Below are 20939 nucleotides of genomic sequence, written 5' to 3'. Positions count from 1 at the left end.
AGCAAACAAGGAACAGGCAAATTTACGCAATGCTTGAGGCCAACAAGAGTAATGGGACAAAGTCCAGGGTGACAGATTGCCTGATTTCACTATTAAAAACATTATACTCAAAAAAAAACATCTTTCATTATTACTAGAACCAGAGATTTAATGCTAAACTTTTATTTTTTTAAATTAATTTTTATTGGAGTATAGTTGCTTTACAATATTGCGTTACTTTTTACTGTACGACAAAATGAGTCAGTTGTATGTGTACATACATCCCCTCGTTTTTGGATTTCCTTCCCATTTAGGCCACCATGGAGCACTGAGCAGAGTTCTTTGTGGTATACAGTAGGTGCTCATTAATTATCTATTTTATACACAGAATCAATAGAGTGTGTGTGTCAATCCCAATCTGCCAGTTCATCTCACCTCCTCCCCCCTTCCCCACTTGGTATCCATGTGTCTGATCTCTATGTCTGTGTGTCTGTTTCTCCTTTGCAAATAAGAACATTGATACCATTTTTCTATATTCCACATATATGCAGTAATATACAATCTTTCCTTTTCTCTTTCTCACTTACTTCATCTGTATGACAGTCTCCAGGTCCATCCACTCTGCTCAACACTTTAAATACACAATTTAATTTAATCCTCAGGACAACCATGAGAGTCAGTATCTTATACCTCCATTTTACAGACGAGGAAATGCATTTAGCTCTGAAGGCTAAATAACTCATTGAAAGTCAGGGAGCTGGTGAGTCAGAGCAAGAGGACCTCATCTATACTAGCCTTTCTCCACAGTCCAGGCCTTTAATGCCCACTATAATTCTGTCATGCCCTTTCCTGGGTTCAATTTCACAGATAAGAAAACAGGGTTCACAAAATTCTATGCCTTGTCTACATTCAAGAAGACTGCCAGTTTCTGGTGAAGATTGGAACTTGGCACCCTTGATAGTTAGTGAGGGAAAATAAATTATTTATTTCCAAATGCATAAAGGTAGCAGAATAAGGGGCTTCCCAGGTGGGGACAGTGGTAAAAAATCTGCCTGCCAGTGCAATGATAAGAGATAATGGCCTTGATCCCTGGATTGGGTACAAGAAGTACAAGCCACTCCAGTATTCTTGCCTGGAGAATCCCATGGACAAAGGAGCCTGGAGGGCTATGGTTCATAGGGCTGCAAAAGAGTCGGCCGTCATTGAAGCAACTTAGCATGCATCATACACAGCAGAATAAGGCAGCTGCTTGCTTTGAGCTACACACAAGCTCTTTCGTGTTTTTACTGGTGACACGATATTGACCTGCGCAGTGCTGAAAGCAGCTAATGCAACTATATAATATTGTAAATCAACTATACCTCATAAAAAAGAAAAGACAAAAATAAAGCAACCCTAACAAAGAAAAACCCAAATGGAACTACCTGCCATGTAATTTTGCAATGGAAAACAAAACAGAAAATTAGGCTTTCAGAGACTCTTGAAAAACTGGAAGATCCAAAACACTGGGCAGGATTTCCATGTGGCTAACTTGTGAGATTAGAGTTTAAGGACTCCTAGAAATGGGACATATATTCCCCAGTTTTAACCACTTCTATTTTTTAAAAATGGTACACTCACTACTCAAAGACTTACCTTCTTAATTCATTTACCTGATCTGCCCGGCTCTCCTAAACTGGTGTATTTTAGGAACTTGCTGTAAAGTTTCTTTTTTTTTCTTTTTTGGGGGGGCAAACAGAAACCTTTATATAGGTAAATGCTATTAAAATGAACATCAGTGGCAGATGGTGGGTAGTGGAATTGTAAAGACTGTAGCTGAGAATATGAAAAGCAGATCGGTAACCAAAGGTGGGAAATGTATCACAAAAAAGGCAGGCTCCCAGCTCTCTTTCTCCAAAGACAGGCGGCTGGGACCACCACCCTGCACTGCAATGGTGGTGCCCAGACAAAACGAACTTGTGGGTAGAATAATACATAGCTTCCAGTCTTTACAGACATGAAGTCCTGATGTGCAACTAAGGCAGTGATGCTCAACACAGCTGCATGTTAGGAGGAACCATGGAACTTTAACAAAATGCCCCCCTCCCCAGATAAATTAAATAAGTGTATCTGAGAGTTAGTCCAGAAGAGGTCCTCAATGAGTCCAACATGTGACCACTCACCATTTAAGAGCATAAGGGCATATATGTGAAAAGAAGACCACAGAAGGTCTCCTGAAGGCAGGTTTTCTGGGTTCAAGTCCCAGCTCAGTCACTCACAAGCCAATTATGGGTGACCCTGGACAAGTTATTTTACTGAACTCTAAGCTGGTAATGGAATAAAATTGAAGGGAGAGAATGCATGTAAAGTGCTTAGAATACTAATCACTCGATAAATGATAACCATTATCACCATCGTATGTTGTGGATGGCATTGATTCCCATTTGAGAGACAAGTAATTAGTGATAAATTTTGTCACAGTCCTCCTCAATTAGGTATCACTTCAAGACCTCCAATCCCAAATATCGCACCTCACTGCGGCAATGACAATTAATGAGCGATCTCAGAATCTGAGTCCGTCACCAAGCATTCAAAAGAACAGATGGCTCGGCAGGAAAGGAGTCCTATCTTGCTAAGGTACAAAATTCACATGTGAACAGAATTAATCAACTGATTCATTCATTCAGAATATATAGAGTGTTTCCTGTGTGGCAAACACTGTGTGAATGCAGCCGTTCTTTAATGCACTTAGCCATCCTTCCATGACTTATCCTCATTTTATATCTTATATTCGTATGTCCCAAGAACAGGATATTCAAAGCTCTGGGGCCAGTGTTAGTTTCTAGTGCTAAAAAGACCTTTAAGATATGGATCCTGTGCTAAGAGATACCAGAGTTAAGTGGGTGGGCATACATGCAATGTACCAAGAAGTAGAAGAGAATTATGAGTGTTCAGAGGACTGGTGATATCTCAGTGCTATGAAAATAAGACTAATTTAATATAGATCAAGTAGGAATCAATACTTGCTGGTAGCAGTTTAGTAGTCAATGGACTAAAACTATATATTTAAAAAACTTTATTTTAAAATAAACACCCACTGAAGTTGCAAAAATAACACTGAAGTTTCCTATGTAGCCTTCATTTAGCTTTTTCCAGTGAAATCTTACATCACCATAGTACATTACTGAAATCAGAAAATTGACATCATTATGATATCATTAAGTAAACCACTGACCATATTCAAATTTCACTAGCTTCTACATGCATTCATTTGTATGATGTGGTGAAAGAGATGCTATGAAATTTAATCACGTAACTATACAGTAATTTTAAAATAGAGAGAAAATATGTAAAAAATAAATTAGCATCTCACGGTGACAGTTTAGAGGGTAGAACCCAACCACAAATGAAAACCAGGGTACCTATTGGACAAACAAAACTCTACAGTTTCCAATACATCTGCTCTGTTTCAACTGAAGTTCAAAACAGTACCTGCATACTGTTTATAACAGATTATATAGGAAAATTATAAACAAAGTTGCATATGTATAGGCACAAGGAGAAGAGATAGATATGCAAAATTTGAAACCAGATGATCATTCAGGAAGGTTTTTCACAGAACAAACGTCCCTAAGTTAGAAGGATGAGAAACCTGCATTCTCAAGTATTTCAGGTGGGGAAGTAAACTGAAAAAACTAACGCGCCTGGAGAAATTACAGGTATGAGCACATATAGTCGTGCACTGTCCTTTATACGTTTGAGTTAACCAAAAGTGGAAGAAAATAATTACACTATTTCCCCATGTTTCCATCATAGCTAAATGAAACACAGCCCTCCTTCCCCACTCTCCCTCTCTTCATGCCTTTCCTTACATCTTCAGAAATATTTTCCAAAAACCAAAGAACTGACTTTCCTAATACCCTACCCGCCTTTTAAATGAATGCATACATGCTCGTAATTACAAGTAAGGCATTTGCTACTTTGCATCAGTGGAATTTAAGAAATTAAAAACCAAAAGGGGGTTTTCAGGAACACACAGCAGAATTGCCATTTTAATAATAGATTTGGCTCCTCTAATCCATTCTTAATCTAATTAAGACAATGAAAAGCACTGGGCTGCCATTTCAGAAAATGGCAAGGATGCTATAAACAGAGCACAATAAAGTGATCCATTCACACCCCATCAAATTTACTCACAGTCTGAATAACTGTTCTTCCCTTTCTGAGTTTCATTTTTACAAGTTAACAAATGTTTTCACTTGATTTCCACGGTTTCATCTACAGATCAAGCACAGATTGTGGAACTTGTAGTTCTAGAAAGTGTGTTATATCTGGTGAAGCAACACCCTGTGTGTGATTATGGAACCCTACAAATTAATGCTAACATCTCCAATAAGTGAAGATAATAATTAAGTGGTAAACCTTTGGCACTGAAAACAGCAATGGTGTTATTAATACCCAAACGGGCACCAAAACAAACAGCATTAATGGGATTTAATTAAATGATTTTATGATTGTGTATTCTTTGCAAACTCAGCTGATTACACTGGTTATCTCTAGATGAGCATTTAAATTTGAAAGCGAAGATTGTACCTAATGGCCTTTTGTTCAAATACTACCCAGGGATAAAGAAGCTAGATTTAAAAATAATAAGTAGTAAAGGAGTAATGGAGGAAAAAAAAGAACTGGTTTTGTTCTCTATTCCCTCTACCAGCATTAAAAATATTAAGGGGATAAAGGTTTAGTCTAACTGGGGAGTTTTGCTTGCCTTTCTTTTTGTTCTGTAGTGATGTGCAACTCTGGGAAAAAACCTGACTATTTGTTATCTCCCTGAATTATAATTAAGGTAGTCTGAATGTTTATTCATTGATGACACTAAAGATTAAAAGAAAAAAGTCTTCTATGTTGCAAGTCTGAATCCCTTTTCCCACAAGTGCTGGAATCCATAGAAAACCAACTGGAAAAACTAGTATATTCTGAAATTACAATACAATCAAAGAACTATCACTTTCTGTTTGATTCTGCAGAAGCAAAAATGATAATAAATGATGACTGACAGAAAAGACCAAATGAGTCAAGGGGTTTCAATTTCAGGATCAGGGATCTACAACTTGCTCATTACTTTGTTCAAAACAAAGCAAAAAACAACTAATCCACTATAACACCTGAACTTCAAAAGGCACTGGCAGTTAATTTCCTGAACAGTGAGACTCGATAAAGGTCAAGTCACCTGATAATATTTACTGTCCTCTCACCCTTAAGGAAGAATCATAGCAATGAACAGATATTTAAAAACATACAGGACAAAAAAAAATCACCCACCCACATTATTCATAGTAATAAGGCAGTCTTGAATAGAAACGTTATAATGAAAATCCTTATTAGGTGACAAAATGTATGTTTTGTTCTGAACCAAGATAAAGTTGTTTAGAATGTTTATGATTATTGGTCGGCAGCTCTATGCAGTTCTCATAAATTATAATTTCCCTCTTAGAGTCTTCGTTTACATAAAATAACTAATATGAAGGATGCTGAACCCCCACGGTGAAATAAAGACAGCATTTGCTTCCAGTCGGTGGAGCCATCAGTAAGGAGGGAGCACAGAGATAAACGAGATCACCCGCTCACATGTGGTGTGAGAGCTAAGCTTATTCTGTGGGAAACTGAAAGGAGGAAGGGGGCTGAAGGACGGATAAGCTTTAAGAAACTGACCACAAAGGGCTATGGTTTATACAAACTGGAAGTGACTTCTGTCAGTCCCCCGGCCTGCCTGCCTGCTCCTCCGTGGTCACTGTGACAGATCAAATCTCGGAGGGTGGGCCACAGGCCCCCTTTGGTTTGGACATGCCTCTCTTCCTCATACACCCCTCAGGAAACCATAACCATAGACTGCAAAATCTTCTTATTTTCTAGAACCCTCAAATCCACTCCTATGAATCCAAGCTACAAGTGAATCCTATGAACCCAATCTTAAAGTGTTTCCACTTTCCAAATATGTAGACAAAATAATGTTTTCTCTCTTGTATGAGTTAACAGACCATACCACTTTACTCTTGCCTGACAACAAGTAAAAGAGGTGGGATGATATATCAAAACTAACCAAAGCCTAGAACTGTGAGTGCCTGAGTTCCTGGCCTATATCACTACCACCTCAATGCAAGATCTTAAAGATCTGAAAGGTGACCATGACTTTCTCTGTGGGGGAAGGTTTCCACATATGCAAAATGTCTGGATTGGATTTAATCTAAAATAAAACAATGGCTCACACTGGGGCAAAAATTGCCTGCAGACAGCTATTTCTTATTATTCTTATATAATAGAAATTATATTTCTATTATTTCTTATTATATTTCTTATCCCACAACAGTTTTATACATTTTTTAATTTGTTACTGATATCCAAAAACTAAGAACTTCCTCATAAAAGTCCGATATTATTTTGTGGTTATTGAAAGCTGGCATACTTTTAAGCATAGTAGCTGGATCTCAAGGGAAGTATGACCTACCAGCCAACTGTGATCACGTTATTTATTTGTCCAGACAAAAGAAAGAATGTTCAGATGAACCGGGAATCTGAGAACTCTGGACTCAATGATCTCAAAAGATTCCTCAAATTTTAAGAAACTAATTCATATTAGTAGGTTTTCAAGTGAAAACCTTTTTTTCTGCACTAAAGCCAAGAGAAAGAAAAAGTGAATAGAAGTGAATAATTTTCTTTATTCAGAACAATACACAGTTGAAAATCAGTAATTTCTAGGTAAAATTTATTCAACAGCTGCATTTTGAAAACACACTTAGCCGGTTATTTACCTTTTGACATTTTCTTTAACTCTGTGTTAGAAAAATGACACTGACACCGATACACACACAAAAGCCCAGCTTATCTTAAGAGAGAAAAGGGAGCTCTCTGCTAGGTCTCTTTCTCTTAAGAGAGAAAAGAGGATGCCCTCTGTTTTTAAATCTGACTGCCCGGTCCTGGAGGGGCATAAACTTGGCTTTCTGTGTCCAGACGCTAGGATTTATGGAGCTCATTTTTCTCAGTGGGTGACAGTGAGGTGGCTCTGGGTGTCACTGCTTCCAATAATGGTTGATGTAGGTGGGACCTTCAAGTTCAATTACTGCCTTTTAGAGATGAACAAACTAACCTAAAATAAGTTATCAGTTCCCTGACTCCCTGACTCTGACCCCTTCGAGGTGGATAACTCTGAACAAAATAAGCCTCCGGTGAAGTATTTGTTTCTTCATTTGTAAATTCGTGATGCTGCTCGCAATATCTGAATTAAATGAATATGTGCCCAGCACCTCACAGGGTCCTGCTATATAGTAATAATAACTAACCTTCACTGAACTCAGATTATCCTCAATGTAACTCTATGAGGTAAGTAATATTATTATCTTGGTTTTACAAATTAGCAAATTGAGGCGTCTAGATGTCAAGTGACTTGCCCAAAGTCACAGAGTAAGTTGTGAAACCAGCCTTTGAACTTGCACAGTCTGACAAACGAGAGCCTGGGGTTTTAAGCACTATGCTCTTTGTATCATGCCCTTCATGTAGTACTGAATCGCTGATAGTTGCTATTAATTTTAATAATGAAATTATTTTTATAACCAGGTCTGACTCTTCCATGCATGTCTCCTCCTGCTCAAATCTACTCAAAGGGATTTTTTATTCATGACCTATTTGCCTGAGCTGTAGTCCAAATTTTGCCATTTTGCACCCAGAGCAAATGTGTCTATTTTTGTTACTGGAAACCCTCCAGTGGACATTTCCTTCTCCGAACAAGTTTCTTGAAGTTTTTCCAAATGCCACCATTTGGAAAACCTGAGAGTTGAATGCTGCCACAGTTGTCATTTGATGGTCTTATGTCATGGAGGAGGTCAAAGAGAAGTCACGTATTCAAGTTCCCCTCAAAACATTCCGTACGTCAGGGCTGTGCTACATAAATGTAGCATGCTTATAGTCAATGTATGATAACAGTTTGTCAAATACAATTCACTGAGTCCAATTGAAATTAATGAAGGGTGTAAAAATGACAGCTATCTGACATATTTCAAATCTCAAATTGACATTTACAACCTTTTAAAGCTATTTTTAAATGCAGCAGTGTTTAAAATGTATTGAATATATCATATGCTGCTAAGCCAGTGTTGGATGACTGGGTGTGTAGCCATGGAAATGAACACAGGGCCAGATTCCCTAGCCTTTAAAACAAAGCATGCAGTATATCTGGACATAAAGGAGATAAGGCGACGTATCTTAGGAAAATTAAATAAATGCTACCTTCTACCTATCTTTTGGGGGGATGGGTGTCCATGTCCTTGGAAATGTGTGTCTTGATGAAACTTGGATACAGGTAGAAATGTGCATTATAAGCTTGATGATGGAGAGGGCAGAAGCAGAGAGCAGGAGATGATGAAAACAGACACCTCTATTGAGGAAGGTCCTGAGCTGCTCCGAGCTCTTTGTGCGGTATTCCAAAGGAGTCAGCAGGGCTGGACTTGGAGAACTTGTGCTCCAGTTTTGGCTTCACTAATAGTCTGATAATTCTGAACTTGGATATGATACTATGACTTCATATTTTATTTGTACAATAAAATAAACACTGGGACAAATTCATGGCATGGAAATATTGATCAGTTGAAGTAAATGTGTATTAAATTGCTTCAGAGCAACTGGAACATGATACAAAATAGAAATTGTCATCATTCAACCTATCTGTTAAATATCCTTAGACTAGACTTTCCTCCTCTAGACATTCTTGACAAGGTTCTCCCTTCCTTGAGGCATGGACAACTCAAGCAACAATATTGCTCAAGCAGGCACATGTAAAAGAGAGGGGGAGGGGTTCTCAGCTGAAGGTAGCCTTCTTTCATGCCACTACCTGGATGCAACCCTGGATCCAACCCAAGATCTGGGCTTTCTTATCTTCTCCCGGCACGGCTTAATCCAGGCTTCTAGACCAATGAAACCCTAGACCCCTATGTCAACCAAGGATGCTCCTTTTTGATCTACTTAGTATGCTGCAGTGCGAAAGGAAACCAACTACCAAAGAAAGAAAAATTAGCGATATTGGTATCGATGTGCTAAAGGTCATTATGATCTAAAAAGGAAGTATTACAAGATTAGCAGTAGTCAGTGAGAATGAGAGAATGCTTGGGATCCAGGAATGCAAAGCCTTGGGGACTAGGAAGAAAGTCAGCAGATGAACATTTCTTCTCATAAAATAACTCACATGAAACCAGTGGGAGGCCCACATCCATCTTGGTATTCTCAGAGCTTAGTCCAGGTATGGGCACATCATAAATGTGGAATAGCAGCTGATGATTGAATAGATTTATGAGGGATTGTCTTCTCACGAATCAGAGTGGGTTTAATACTTTGGGATTTCCTGGTTCAGAGATCTGAGAAGGTTGTAATAAAAAGCTAATTAAAGATCACACATTTTCCTATGAAAAGAACATTGATAGTAACTAAGCTATCCAATGGAAATGAACCAGCACAAACATCTAGAAACATTAATTTAAGACTTCTAGAACAAAATGAGAAGAGAATCAAACACTTAACCAGTGCTATTTTATTCAGCTTTGCCCATCTGTTTCATCACTCCAGGCTTGTTGCGTCACTTAGAAGACAGAATTCACAAGAAGCCAAAAGGGGCCACTCATTGGCCTATAACAGACAGAAAAGCAACAGTTCTTGGATTCTAACGTGACAATCCTGTTTGTTTTTAGAATAAGAAGTTCACTCTCTCAAACCAGAATCTAGAGTAATTGATTCTGTTATAAAATACAGTCAGACAAAAGTTTCTAAACTACTCTGTTTTCTTTCCCCAGTTTTCTAAGAAAAAGAAATTTTAAATAAATATTTTGATTTTTCAGACAAGAAAGAAAACAGAAATCAAATACAAGCTGACTAGTAAAAGAGGACTTGGGGAAAGAGAAGAATGACTTGAAAACAGAGTTATAATATAGAATCATATAATATTCTTAAAGAGATGGGAATACCAGACCACCTTACCTGCCTCCTGAGAAACCTGTATATAGCTCAAGAAGTAACAGTTAGAACCTAACATGGAACAACAGACTGGTTCATAAAAGGAAAGGAGTGTGTCAATGCTGTATATTGTCATCCTGCTTATTTAACTTATATGCCGAGTGCATCATGCGAAATACCAGGCTGGATGAAGCACAAGCTAGAATCAAGATTGCCAGGAGAAATATCAATAACCTCAGATATTCAGATGACACCACCCTTATGGCAGAAAGAGAAGAGGAACTAAAGAGCCTCTTGATGAAGGGGAAAGAGGAGAGTGAAAAAGCTGGCTTAAAACTTAACATTCAAAAAGCTAAAATCATGGCATCTGGTCGCATCACTTCATGCCATTTATATGGGGAAACAATGGAAACAGTGAAAGACTTTATTTTCTTGGGCTCCAAAATCACTGCAGATGGTGACTGCAGCCATGAAATTAAAAGATGCTTGCTCCTTAGAACAAAAGCTATGACCACCTAGACAGCATATTAAAAAGCAGAGACATTACTTTGCCAACAAAAGTCCATCTAGTTAAAGCTATGGTTTTTCCAGCCGTCATATAGAGTTGTGAGAGTTGGACCATAAAGAAGGCTGAGTGCCAAAGAATTGATGCCTTCGAACTGTGGTGTTGGAGAAGACTCTTGAGAGTCATTTGGACTGCAAGGAGATCCAACCAGTCAACTGAAAAGGAAACCAGCCCTGAATATTCATTCAAAGGACTGATGGTGAAGCTGAAGCTCCAATATTCTGTCCACCTGATGCAAAGAACTGACTCACTGGAAAAGACCCTGATGCTGGGAAAGACTGAAGGCAGGAGGAGAAGGGGATGACAGAGGTAGCGATGGTTGGATGGAATCATTGTCTCCATGGACACAAGTTTGAGCAAGCTCTGGGAAATAGTGAGGGACAGGGAGGCCTGGTGTACTGCAGTCCATGGGGTCACAAAGAGTCAGGCACTACTGAGCAACTGAACAACAAAAATATAGATCGACATAGAATCATTTCAACAAATGCATATTCTCTATTGGATATCCAAATAGTAACGATACTGTGGACTAGAGTCAAAGAAATGATACTCACCTTGTGTAACCCTGGGCAATATCACTTTTCTGACTGTCAGTTTTGTCATCTCTAAAATGGGAATAATAGGGCATGACGAGCCTACCTGGAAGGGTTGTTATGGCTGGACCACAAGCAATGTTTGATGCTTTATACAAAACATGGCATCTACACATTAAAGGACAAGATGACAGAAGCAGATTCATCCTTCATCTCCTTCAAATGATTTCCCGTAATTTAAAGGCAAGGTTAGAATGTTTACTCCTAAATAACAAAGTATTTCATTCATTTTGTTGTTGTGTACTAATTTAATCAGCATATAGGATGTGGATTTTCTCAACCGAAACACTTGCTACTGTCTATTTGACCACAAAGAAATGACAGTGCTCATGGAACAGCAAAGTCACTAAAAAATTAGAATGTATTTCTCCTTCCAAGAGAAGACATTCAGGTGTCCCATCTGACAAGCTTTCAATACCTCTCTCTGCCTAAGGACAAAGCATTTTCAAGAAACAGGCCAACCCTCCAAAAAAATTAAGTTTTGTTTTTTTGCAAATCTGCAGCTCCGGTGAGACACAAAGCAACAAGCTCTAGTCCATTAGTATGACAGGTAGCACTCTTACTAACAACTGCTTTTTACTCCCTCTGACAAATGTGCCTGGTGCCACGGTTGACGTTTGTGTGGTAATCAGGAGTGATGGAGAGGGGACGTCGGCGCTGCCGAAAGTGCCCCCCGATTTAATGTGAACGATTTGTCAAACGTGCTGTGATAGCAATGCTGTCAGACCTGGGCAGGGAGGTACTCTGTCATCTTTGCGCCAACCAAGGTCACTTTGGCAGGGAAAGGAGGGCGCTCGCCAATGAAATTTTCATGTTTATCGGTGATGCGCATGGCCTACTTTCACAACTTGTTTTTCCTTCTATTAACAGATAACCATCTCAGGGTTGGGGATACACTTCCCTGGAGAGAAACCTCCTACAAGAGATGGTCCCCCGGGTGAGTCACCTGGCATCATTGAGTGCCCTAAGCGCAGGTTGCCCATCTGAACCAAATGCATCCGGGTCTTTTCCCCCTGGCTGAATACAGCTATCACACAGCTTGCATTTTAAACACAACGTTGATACTATTAGTTATTTGGCATGACACTGGGTGGTAAGACTTCTAGTTTTATACCCTGACCTTCTGGGCATTGTATCTCTTAAGCCTCAAAAGAATCAAAGGTTAGGTGTTCTTTACACAGTGGGCTCAATGCCTTGGCTAAATGTTTAAAAAAAAAAAAAATAAGGGGAAGAAAAGGCAGGTTAAAAATAAAAGGGAGGATATTTTCTTTTATTCATAAAAAGAACTAGAAGCAACAGGCATGCTAGAGGAGGCTGGGTTAGGTCTCTTTGTCTCATGTTCCTTTCCTGTCCTTTCAGACCTCAGTCACTACACTGGGCAAACACCCTAGACTGGAAGCTCTGCAGGGCAGGGGCTCTGTCTTACTGAACGTTGTATCATTATTATCTAACACAGTATCATCTAACTCAGTAAATACTGATTACAGGAATGAATATAATCCATAGCAATGAATGCCAGAAAATTGAGTGAGAGGAAACAAGGATCCATGCCAGAGATTGCCAACTGGATGCCCACACAGAGGTGCATCTTGTTGGTAAACAATATATGAAAAAAAAAAACCCCAAAACAGTGATTCAATAGATGGAAAAGATGGATTCTAGAAGCAATAACCCAGAGGGATGGTCATCATCTAGTGGTGGGCAGGCCACCTGGGGCACACAGGCAAAATTCAGACTACAAATATGTGTTGTTTACACCAGGCAATGTTAGCCTGTGAAATGCTTACTCAATGTGTGTGTGTGTGGGGGTGGGGGTGGGGGTGGGGGTGGGGGTGTGTGTGTGGGTGGGTGGGTGGGTGTGCTGTGATTTTAATTAGTTATTAACATTTAAATATCGAGAGCTTTTACCTGAGAACATACATTTGGGATTCTCTGGGAGGGGGGGATGGGATATCTGTCGATGCTGGGCTGAGTACAAACAGCTGCCCCCTTCAGATGGCGTTCACTCTCTAGTTTCTCCAGCCCTGAGCAGCTAGTGCCAGATGCCATTTGTCACCATGTCTGCACTATTACTTTTCTAAGAGCAGGGAGACATTTCTCTTTGCTAGGTCTCTGTCAAAAGTGGCTCCAAGCACTGAATGATTTTCCTCACTGTCATCTCATTCCTTCTTCATTTACAAGCTCTGTCCTGGCCCGGTGGGTATGATTACTTGTGACCCCGGTTCCATGTTCTCTTGGGAGATTCTTTCCTGATATCATCAGAGTAGCAGCTAGCAGAAAACCTGGGCCATAAAAGCTCTGCCATACGAAATTTAAAATACTGATTTCATGTCAAGCTCCTTAACAAAGAAAGACAGTTAATTAAGACAGAAAATTGTACTTTTATAATACTTGAGGGATAACCAAGCCTTCTGATATCTGTCATCTCATGTCACCTTGAACAGTGCTAGGAATACCATTCCCATTGTTTAGATGAGAAAACCAAGGTTGTAAGTAAAGTTGTGTCACCAGCAGGGTGAAGAGGTAGGCCCAGCAAACATATTAAATTTGAATCTCATGGGCTAGAATCAGAGTTACAATATTTTCTTAAAGGTTCCCATGTGACTCTAATGTGAAGCCAGGGTTGGGTACCACTCTCTGAGTGTAGTGGACTGAATGCGTTTTTGCAAAAATCATCTGATGAAGCCCTGACTCCCAATGTAGTGATAGCAGAAGGGGGGCCCTTTGGGAGGTAAATAGGTTTAGATGAGGTCTTGAGGGTAGGCTCTTCATGATGGTGTTGGTGCCCTTATCAGAAGAAACCAGGACTTCCCTAATGGCCCAGTGGTTTAGAATCTGCCTGCCAATGCAGGGGACACAGGTTTGATCCCTGGCCCAGGAAGATTCCACTGCTGAGGGGCAACTAAGCCCGTGTGCCACAGCTCCTGAAGCCTGTGCACCTAGAGCCCATGCTCTGCAAAAGAGAAGGCACCACAGTGAGAAACCTGCACACCAATTGGAGAGTAATCTCTGATCGCTGGGACTAGAGATGGTGTACGCATAGGAAAGAAAACCCAGAGAAGCTAAAAAAATAAACAATAAGCAAATAAGGAAGAAACCGGAGAGCCTTCTCTCTTCCTCTTTCTCCTTTTCTTTCTTTTTCTCTCTCTCCTTTTCTTTCTTGGTGAGGTAAGAACATAGTAAGAAGGTAGCCATCTGTCAGCCAAGGAAGACAGCTAAATAACCCAATCACACTAGCACCCTGATCTCAGACTTCCAGTCTCAAAACTGTGAGAAATAGATGTCTACTGTTTAAACCATGCAGACTACAGTATTTTGTTACAGCAGCAGGAGCTGACTAGTACACTGAGACTGAGGATTAAAGCAATGCAAACACAGACATCTTGATTTCAGGTCCAGGTCCGGCTGGAGGGACATAAGAAGAAGTGCATTTAATGGGAAGTACCCAGGGTTAGGCCTCCAGGAATAGGGCTTCTAGCCTTAGTTTTAAAAATCTATGCTTTGGGATATCTGATTAGAATGAGTGGTTTTTCAAGTAGATGGATGTGTAAGAATCTGCTGGGGGAGCTTTTAACACTACAAATTCTTCAGGGTCCTACCCCTACTCTGAAATTAGAGATTTTCATCTCTTAGCTGGCACCCATACATGCACAGTTTTAAAAATATCTTCTCCCAATCCTGCTTTGCATGCCTAGCTAAGAACCACTATGTGAGATGATAAGGACTCTTTTATCTCATACATCAGGTGTTCACAACTCATGAGAAATGTGAGGGAAATATGGCCAACATGCCCCATGGCTCCACAGGATAAGGGGATTACAAGTAAGAAGATATGGTTACACCAAATATTTACATACATGTTCCAAACTGAGTTCCCATTAGAGAGTTACACAAATTTGATGTAGAAATTGACCACCATGTGATACCAATTCTACCCAATGGAGAGAAGTTTTGTTCAAACACATAATCCTCAAGCATATAGACTGGTGGCCTAATTATGCTCAGTGGTTAGTAACCCCAGGGGAGGCCTTCTCAGTGGGGTCAGGAGGCTATATTTAAAAAGAGTACGTAGGGGTGAAAAGTTATTCACTGACCCTTTTTTGGAAAATGTAATTTATTTTCATCATTGCCTTTGAAAGTCACAGCGTGCCCTACTGTGAATATTTATTCATTGTTCATCTCCCTACATCCAGCATATATTCAAAAGCTGATTCATAGTAGATTCTTAATTTTGAGTGATGAAAGAATATTTTTTAAAAAAGAATTACAATTTTGAGTACTGCCACTTCCATATTCCCATTTACCAAGACAGTTTTTAAAAAATATAAAATGAACACAAAGTTATTGCCTTCTCCTGTTTAAAATTCTTTAATGATTTTCCATGGACTACAGCATAGGGTGAAAATCAGTCTGTAACTTTAGGATCATATTCACTGTCTGGCTTGGACAACATCTGTGATTTCATTTCTCATTGCACTGACAAGGGATGACCTTGTCATTAATTGCAGGTCAAGAAACACACCTCATTGCACGCCTCCAAGTCTTTGATCAAACCTGCTTTCCTCGGTCTGGAATATTATCTTTCTGTTTGCCTCCCCAATGCTTCTCAAGCTTCAGTTCTAGGAAGTCTTTCTGAATCTGTCTAAGGAGAATGAATCATTCTTTCTCTCTTTGCATCATCCACAGACTTCATTCATTGTGCCTTCATCACTTTATATCACTTCACCATTGTACATTTTTCCTTTAAAACTCTTTAAACTACTGGAGGCTTGGTCTTAAGTTTGCTGTAAGTCTTGACATCTGCCAAAAGATCTGGTCACTGTTAAGTACCTATCAAAAATACCATGAATACATTGATGCATCTCATCCTAATGCCTCAGGTAACATGAATATACTCTAGAGGGCTTACTCTTCTCAGAGAGGGAAAATAGTAGAAGACTTTTGAATGATAAACCTTACAGCAACTCAAATCCAACACAAGAATGTACTTATAGACATGGAGACCTACTAAATACTTAGATCACAAGAAAGGACTCCAAAAGACTGCCAATGACTAAACCACTTAAAACAAAGCCTCCTGTTGATGAGCCAAAAACAACATTGATCTTCACTGTCAATCTGTAATACAAAGGAGGAGATGGGAAAAAAATGCCCACTGCCCTATTTTGTCAATGAGATGGTGATTCGCTAATTACAGCCTTTCCAATATGAATTTCAAAGCATTAAGGATTAAGCTCTTTTACTTGCTCTAGTTTTAATTGCAGAGTACTCATTTCCCACCTACATCTTCTACCATTCTTGGCACATATTTCCTAAGCATCTTCTATGTGGCAGGCATTATTTTAATAGTAAACAGGACTAACAGGTCCTGCTTTATGTTTCATGTTTAGCTTTTCTTTTTCTGCTACTACCATCAACCTTTTTTTTTTTTTCCCCCATTATTTTTAGTCTTTTCAAATTCAGTGTTTGTTTGAATTTTTTGGAGGATAGTTGCTTTACAATGTTGTATTAGTTTCTGCTGAACAGAAAAGTAAAACAACTACACATACACATATATTCTCTCTTTTCACCCAGGGAAAAGCATAATTCCAAAATACACATGCTCCTCACTGTTTATTGCAGCACTATTTATGATAGCCAGGATATGAAAGCAACCTAAATGACCATCAACAGAGGAATAGGTAAAGAAGAAGTGGTATAATGGAATATTATTCAGGCATAAAAAGGAATGGAATTGTGCCATTTGCAAAGATGTGGATGCACTTAGAGACTGTCATACAGAGTGAAGTAAGTCAGAAAGTGAAAAGCAAATATTGTACATTAATGCATATACATGGAATTAAATTTAGTGTTTTGAGAAAATTGGAAACCAGGTTAGTATTATTTTATTTCACCCTAATAAGGACTCTGAGCTATGAAAATGGGGGAATACATGCCTCATTCCTGAGACACACTTCAAAACACACAGATACAAGATTCTAGACCAATTAAAGGAGATACTTAATGGAAAATAGAGCATTTCTATACAGTTTCTTTTTCATGCCCCACTGTAATGCTCCCCTTCTTCTGCTGGCTCTTATGTGCAAGTGCTCTGTCTTTAGCATGACTTGGAAATACAGATCCTTTCATCTTCCCTTACCACTAATGAGGAAGAGACAACAGTGTAAGTTCAACTTTTTCATCCCTATTTATCAAACAGACTCCATGGTCTTAAAGAACACTTTTAAGTATTCTACAGGGCTTTAAAAATTTTTTTTATTGAAATATAGCTGATTAGCAATGCTGTATTAGTTTCAAATGTACAGGAAAGTGATTCAGTAATGTTTTCCAGGTGGCAAAGTGGTAAAGAATCCACCTGCCAATGCAGGAGATGCAGGAGACAGGAGTTCGATCCCTGAGTCAGGAAGATCCCCTGGAAAAGGAGATGACAACCCACTTCAGTATTCTTGCCTGAAAAATTCCATGGACAAAGGACTAGAGTTTATGGTGTTGCAAAGAGTCAGACATAACGGAGTGACTGAGCACAGCACAATGTAAAATATCTACTGGGTTGGCCAAAAAGTTCATCCGTTTTCTTAGTAATATCTTACAGAAAAACCCAAAGGAACTTTTTGGCCAACCCAATATATGTGTGTGTGTGTGTGCACGTGCATATATGTCCATGTCTTTCTCTGTTTTTCTTTCCCTGTCCAGCTTACTCCACTTAGTATGATAATCTCGAGGTCCATCCATGTTGCTGCAAATTTCATTCATTTCTATGGCTGAATAATACTTCATTGTAGGGCTTCCCAGGTGGCTCAGGGGTAAAGAATCAGCCTGCAATGCAGCAGACATGAGATATGGGTTCGATCCCTGGGTCAGGAATATCCCCTAAAGAAGGAAATCCAACCCACTCCGGTATTCTTGCCTGGGAAATCCCATGGACAGGAGCCTGGCGGGTTACATACAGCCCATAGGGTTGCAAAGAGTTGGACATGCCTTAGTGCCTAAATGGCAACAACAATATTCCATTGTATAGATGTACCACATCTTCTTTATCCATTCATCTCTTGATAAGTGGATTCTATGGTCTTAAAGAATACTTTTAAGCATTCTGCATGTATTTCTTAACTTTTTTCTCCTTAAGGCCTCAAAATGATCTGTGACATCTGAAAACCAACATGAACTTCCTCCTTAAAACTGACATTAAACAGTTAGAGGAGGTACCTCTGGCCTATGTTTCAACAATAAAACTGAAATAATATTATGACCTTGTACTATCTAAAGGAATTTAAGAAGCTGTATGGTCTATTAATTGATTGATAACCCATAACACAGGCAAGATGACAACCTAGGTGGTTGAGCATCTAGTGATACTTAAGTATCTATAACCTCTTCACACCCACTCCTCTTCCTCTCCTTCATGTTGCTTCAGCCTACTGGATCTACTTATATTCTTCTACATCTGAGAACCTGAAATATCAGTCCTATTCATCTCAGGATCCTTTGCCTTGATGTTCCTTGGAAAGCTATTCCCATAGCAGGCTCCCTCTATCACCTAAGTCTCAGGTCAGTTGTCCCTATTTTCACAAGACCTTCCATGACCATCCTCTTTAAGGAAATCCTCCCGACGTCCAGTTAACATCATATGACTCTGCATTTATTTTACATCCTTTATCTCTATAAAGTTTTCTTTTGTCCCTTGTTTACATATTGATTTTCTTTCTCCTTTCTAGCCCCACTGCCTGACAAAACGTTACGTTCCATTTATCATTTTCTTTGTGTGTCTTGCTCTCAATCTTTCTCTTTCTTTCAGTTCAACTGAGTTCAGTCATTCAGTCGTGTCTCTTTCCTTATATCATTGGAATCTAGGAAAACCGGTGGAAAGTATGCACTTGATTCATATCAACTGAAAGAATATGAATTTATAGAAGCTGAAATGCATTCATAAAGTGTATTTTCTTCTTCAGTGGACTTGAGTGAATAGTCTAAAATAGTCTCAACAACATATATTCTTCCCCACCCCCACAAGCTTACTTAACCCAAACCATGACCCAGAACACTCAATCTTCAGTAGAAATTGATAGAGAAATATTTTTTCTTTGCTCTACCCTCATCAATAAAAAAATACAGATGGCGAGACAGTATGAAAGCGTGAACCCCAAGTGGAGAGGTGACACAAACATGTCTCACAGATGGCCAGCAGGGGGTTTCATACAAGGCATTGAATTAAAAGGTCCCGGATATCAACCAGAAAGGAGAAGGAGCAGAAAATTGTTTGGCTCATTTTTCCTTCTTTGGCAAGAAACAGAATGAAAAACAAACAAGAAGCAGCTGAGGAATGTGGGGACCAAAATCACTCGATTATTCTTTATACTACAAAACTGCAGGGACGAGGAATCTGGAGAGTAATAAAAATGCTAAGGGAAAGAAATGTGATGACAACTTTAATGATGATAGCTGTATGCATGGCCAAAGGCTACCTTCTTTGGGTTGTTTTTTCTGGTTCCCCCTATCTCTCCTCCATCCTTGCTTTTCCCTTCCTCTTCCTCTTTGCATTCTTCTCCATATCCCCTGCCCCAGTTCCTTTTCTCTCTTTCAATTCCCATCATTAAGAAATACATATACACTAGGAAATGAGCATGAGAAACTGGTTACAGTGGAATGATGTTGAATATAATTCTGAGTGAAAATATGTTTGCTGCTTTTACTAAGCAGCAGCATAAGCTAAAGGAGATTTATGGTAATAAATCATATTAATCAATTAAATTAATATACAATCTCAGTGATTCATAGAGTAAGAATAATAAGTAAAAAATAGGACTTGGGGAAATATCCTCACCAGGTACAGGATTCAAGACACAAATTAAAAGTGAATTTGTAGTCTACTCACACATTAAAATCAAGGGCATTATTTTATCTTTTCTTATCAAATATGCAAAAACACAGTCATTCCCTCATGGATTCTCTTGGTCTTTCAAAGTGTTCCTTACAGTTCATGGAGTAAATGATAAGTTAAATGTACACATGCTGTGCCCTGTTTTTATACTAGCAAGTGACATTTTCAAAGGCAAAAGTACATATAGGTAATAATATGGTACACTGTCCAACACGGTAGTCAGTAGCCACATGTGTCTGTTTATATTTACGCATAAATTAACTAAAATTAAAGAAAATTAAAAACTCTATTTTGAAGTCATATCATCTACATTTTAAGTTCTCAGTAAGTTCAATATGGCCAGTGTCGAAGTATTGGAAAACACAGATGCAGAATATTTCCATCATTGTGCAAAGTTCTAATGAATACTCTTCCATGGCAAATATTTATTATTTCTGGGCTAAAGAATGAGTTACAAGGGCCATGTGAATTATCTAGTTGTCTTTCACATTTTTCTGTTAATTAGATATATTGGTATAATTATTTAAATAATGTCTCTCTCCCCAGATGGACTGCCAACTTCACGGGGGACTTTTGTTTTACTCTCCCCGTAAGCTCACAGTTTTTGGCAAAAGGCCTCGTACAATGCTGGCACTTGATAAATATTTGTTGAGTGACTGAATGATGGAATACACATCAAATGGCAAAGAAAAATCATCACAACAACTGTATATCTAAGGATGTAAAAAGAGAGAAAATGACATCTAGTTTTGTATAAATACAAATAAGTGCCTATTTTTCTCATTGTTTTATCTGCCTATGAAAAACCCAGAAATCAATTCCACCCTTAACATATGGGGGTCTTCTTGCCTAGATGAGCAAATGAACCCTAACCATATCAGCTGAGGAAACTGTGAAATTAATTGTGTTGACATCTACTTGGGCAGAAAACAGTTAACCCAGCGTGACAGGG

At 39.0% G+C, this 20939-nt stretch overlaps 1 protein-coding gene across 4 annotated transcripts in view; it reads right to left on the bottom strand.

The window, feature by feature from the left end:
* The window catches only part of TENM2 (teneurin transmembrane protein 2), a 1030924-nt gene that overhangs the window by 694249 nt on the left and 315736 nt on the right, over positions 1-20939 (bottom strand). Inside the window, exon 4 of one of the 4 annotated variants that reach the window (XM_061149488.1) lies at positions 18758-18768. The exons of the other annotated variants lie outside the window; for them this stretch is intronic. Coding sequence (XP_061005471.1) covers positions 18758-18768 — 11 coding nt within the window. The remainder of the gene's footprint in view (positions 1-18757; positions 18769-20939) is intronic. 4 annotated transcript variants of the gene reach the window in all.

This window comes from Dama dama, chromosome 9, assembly GCF_033118175.1.
Source record: "Dama dama isolate Ldn47 chromosome 9, ASM3311817v1, whole genome shotgun sequence".
NCBI lineage: Eukaryota > Metazoa > Chordata > Mammalia > Artiodactyla > Cervidae > Dama > Dama dama.
This window is presented reverse-complemented; position numbering and strand designations above follow the sequence as displayed.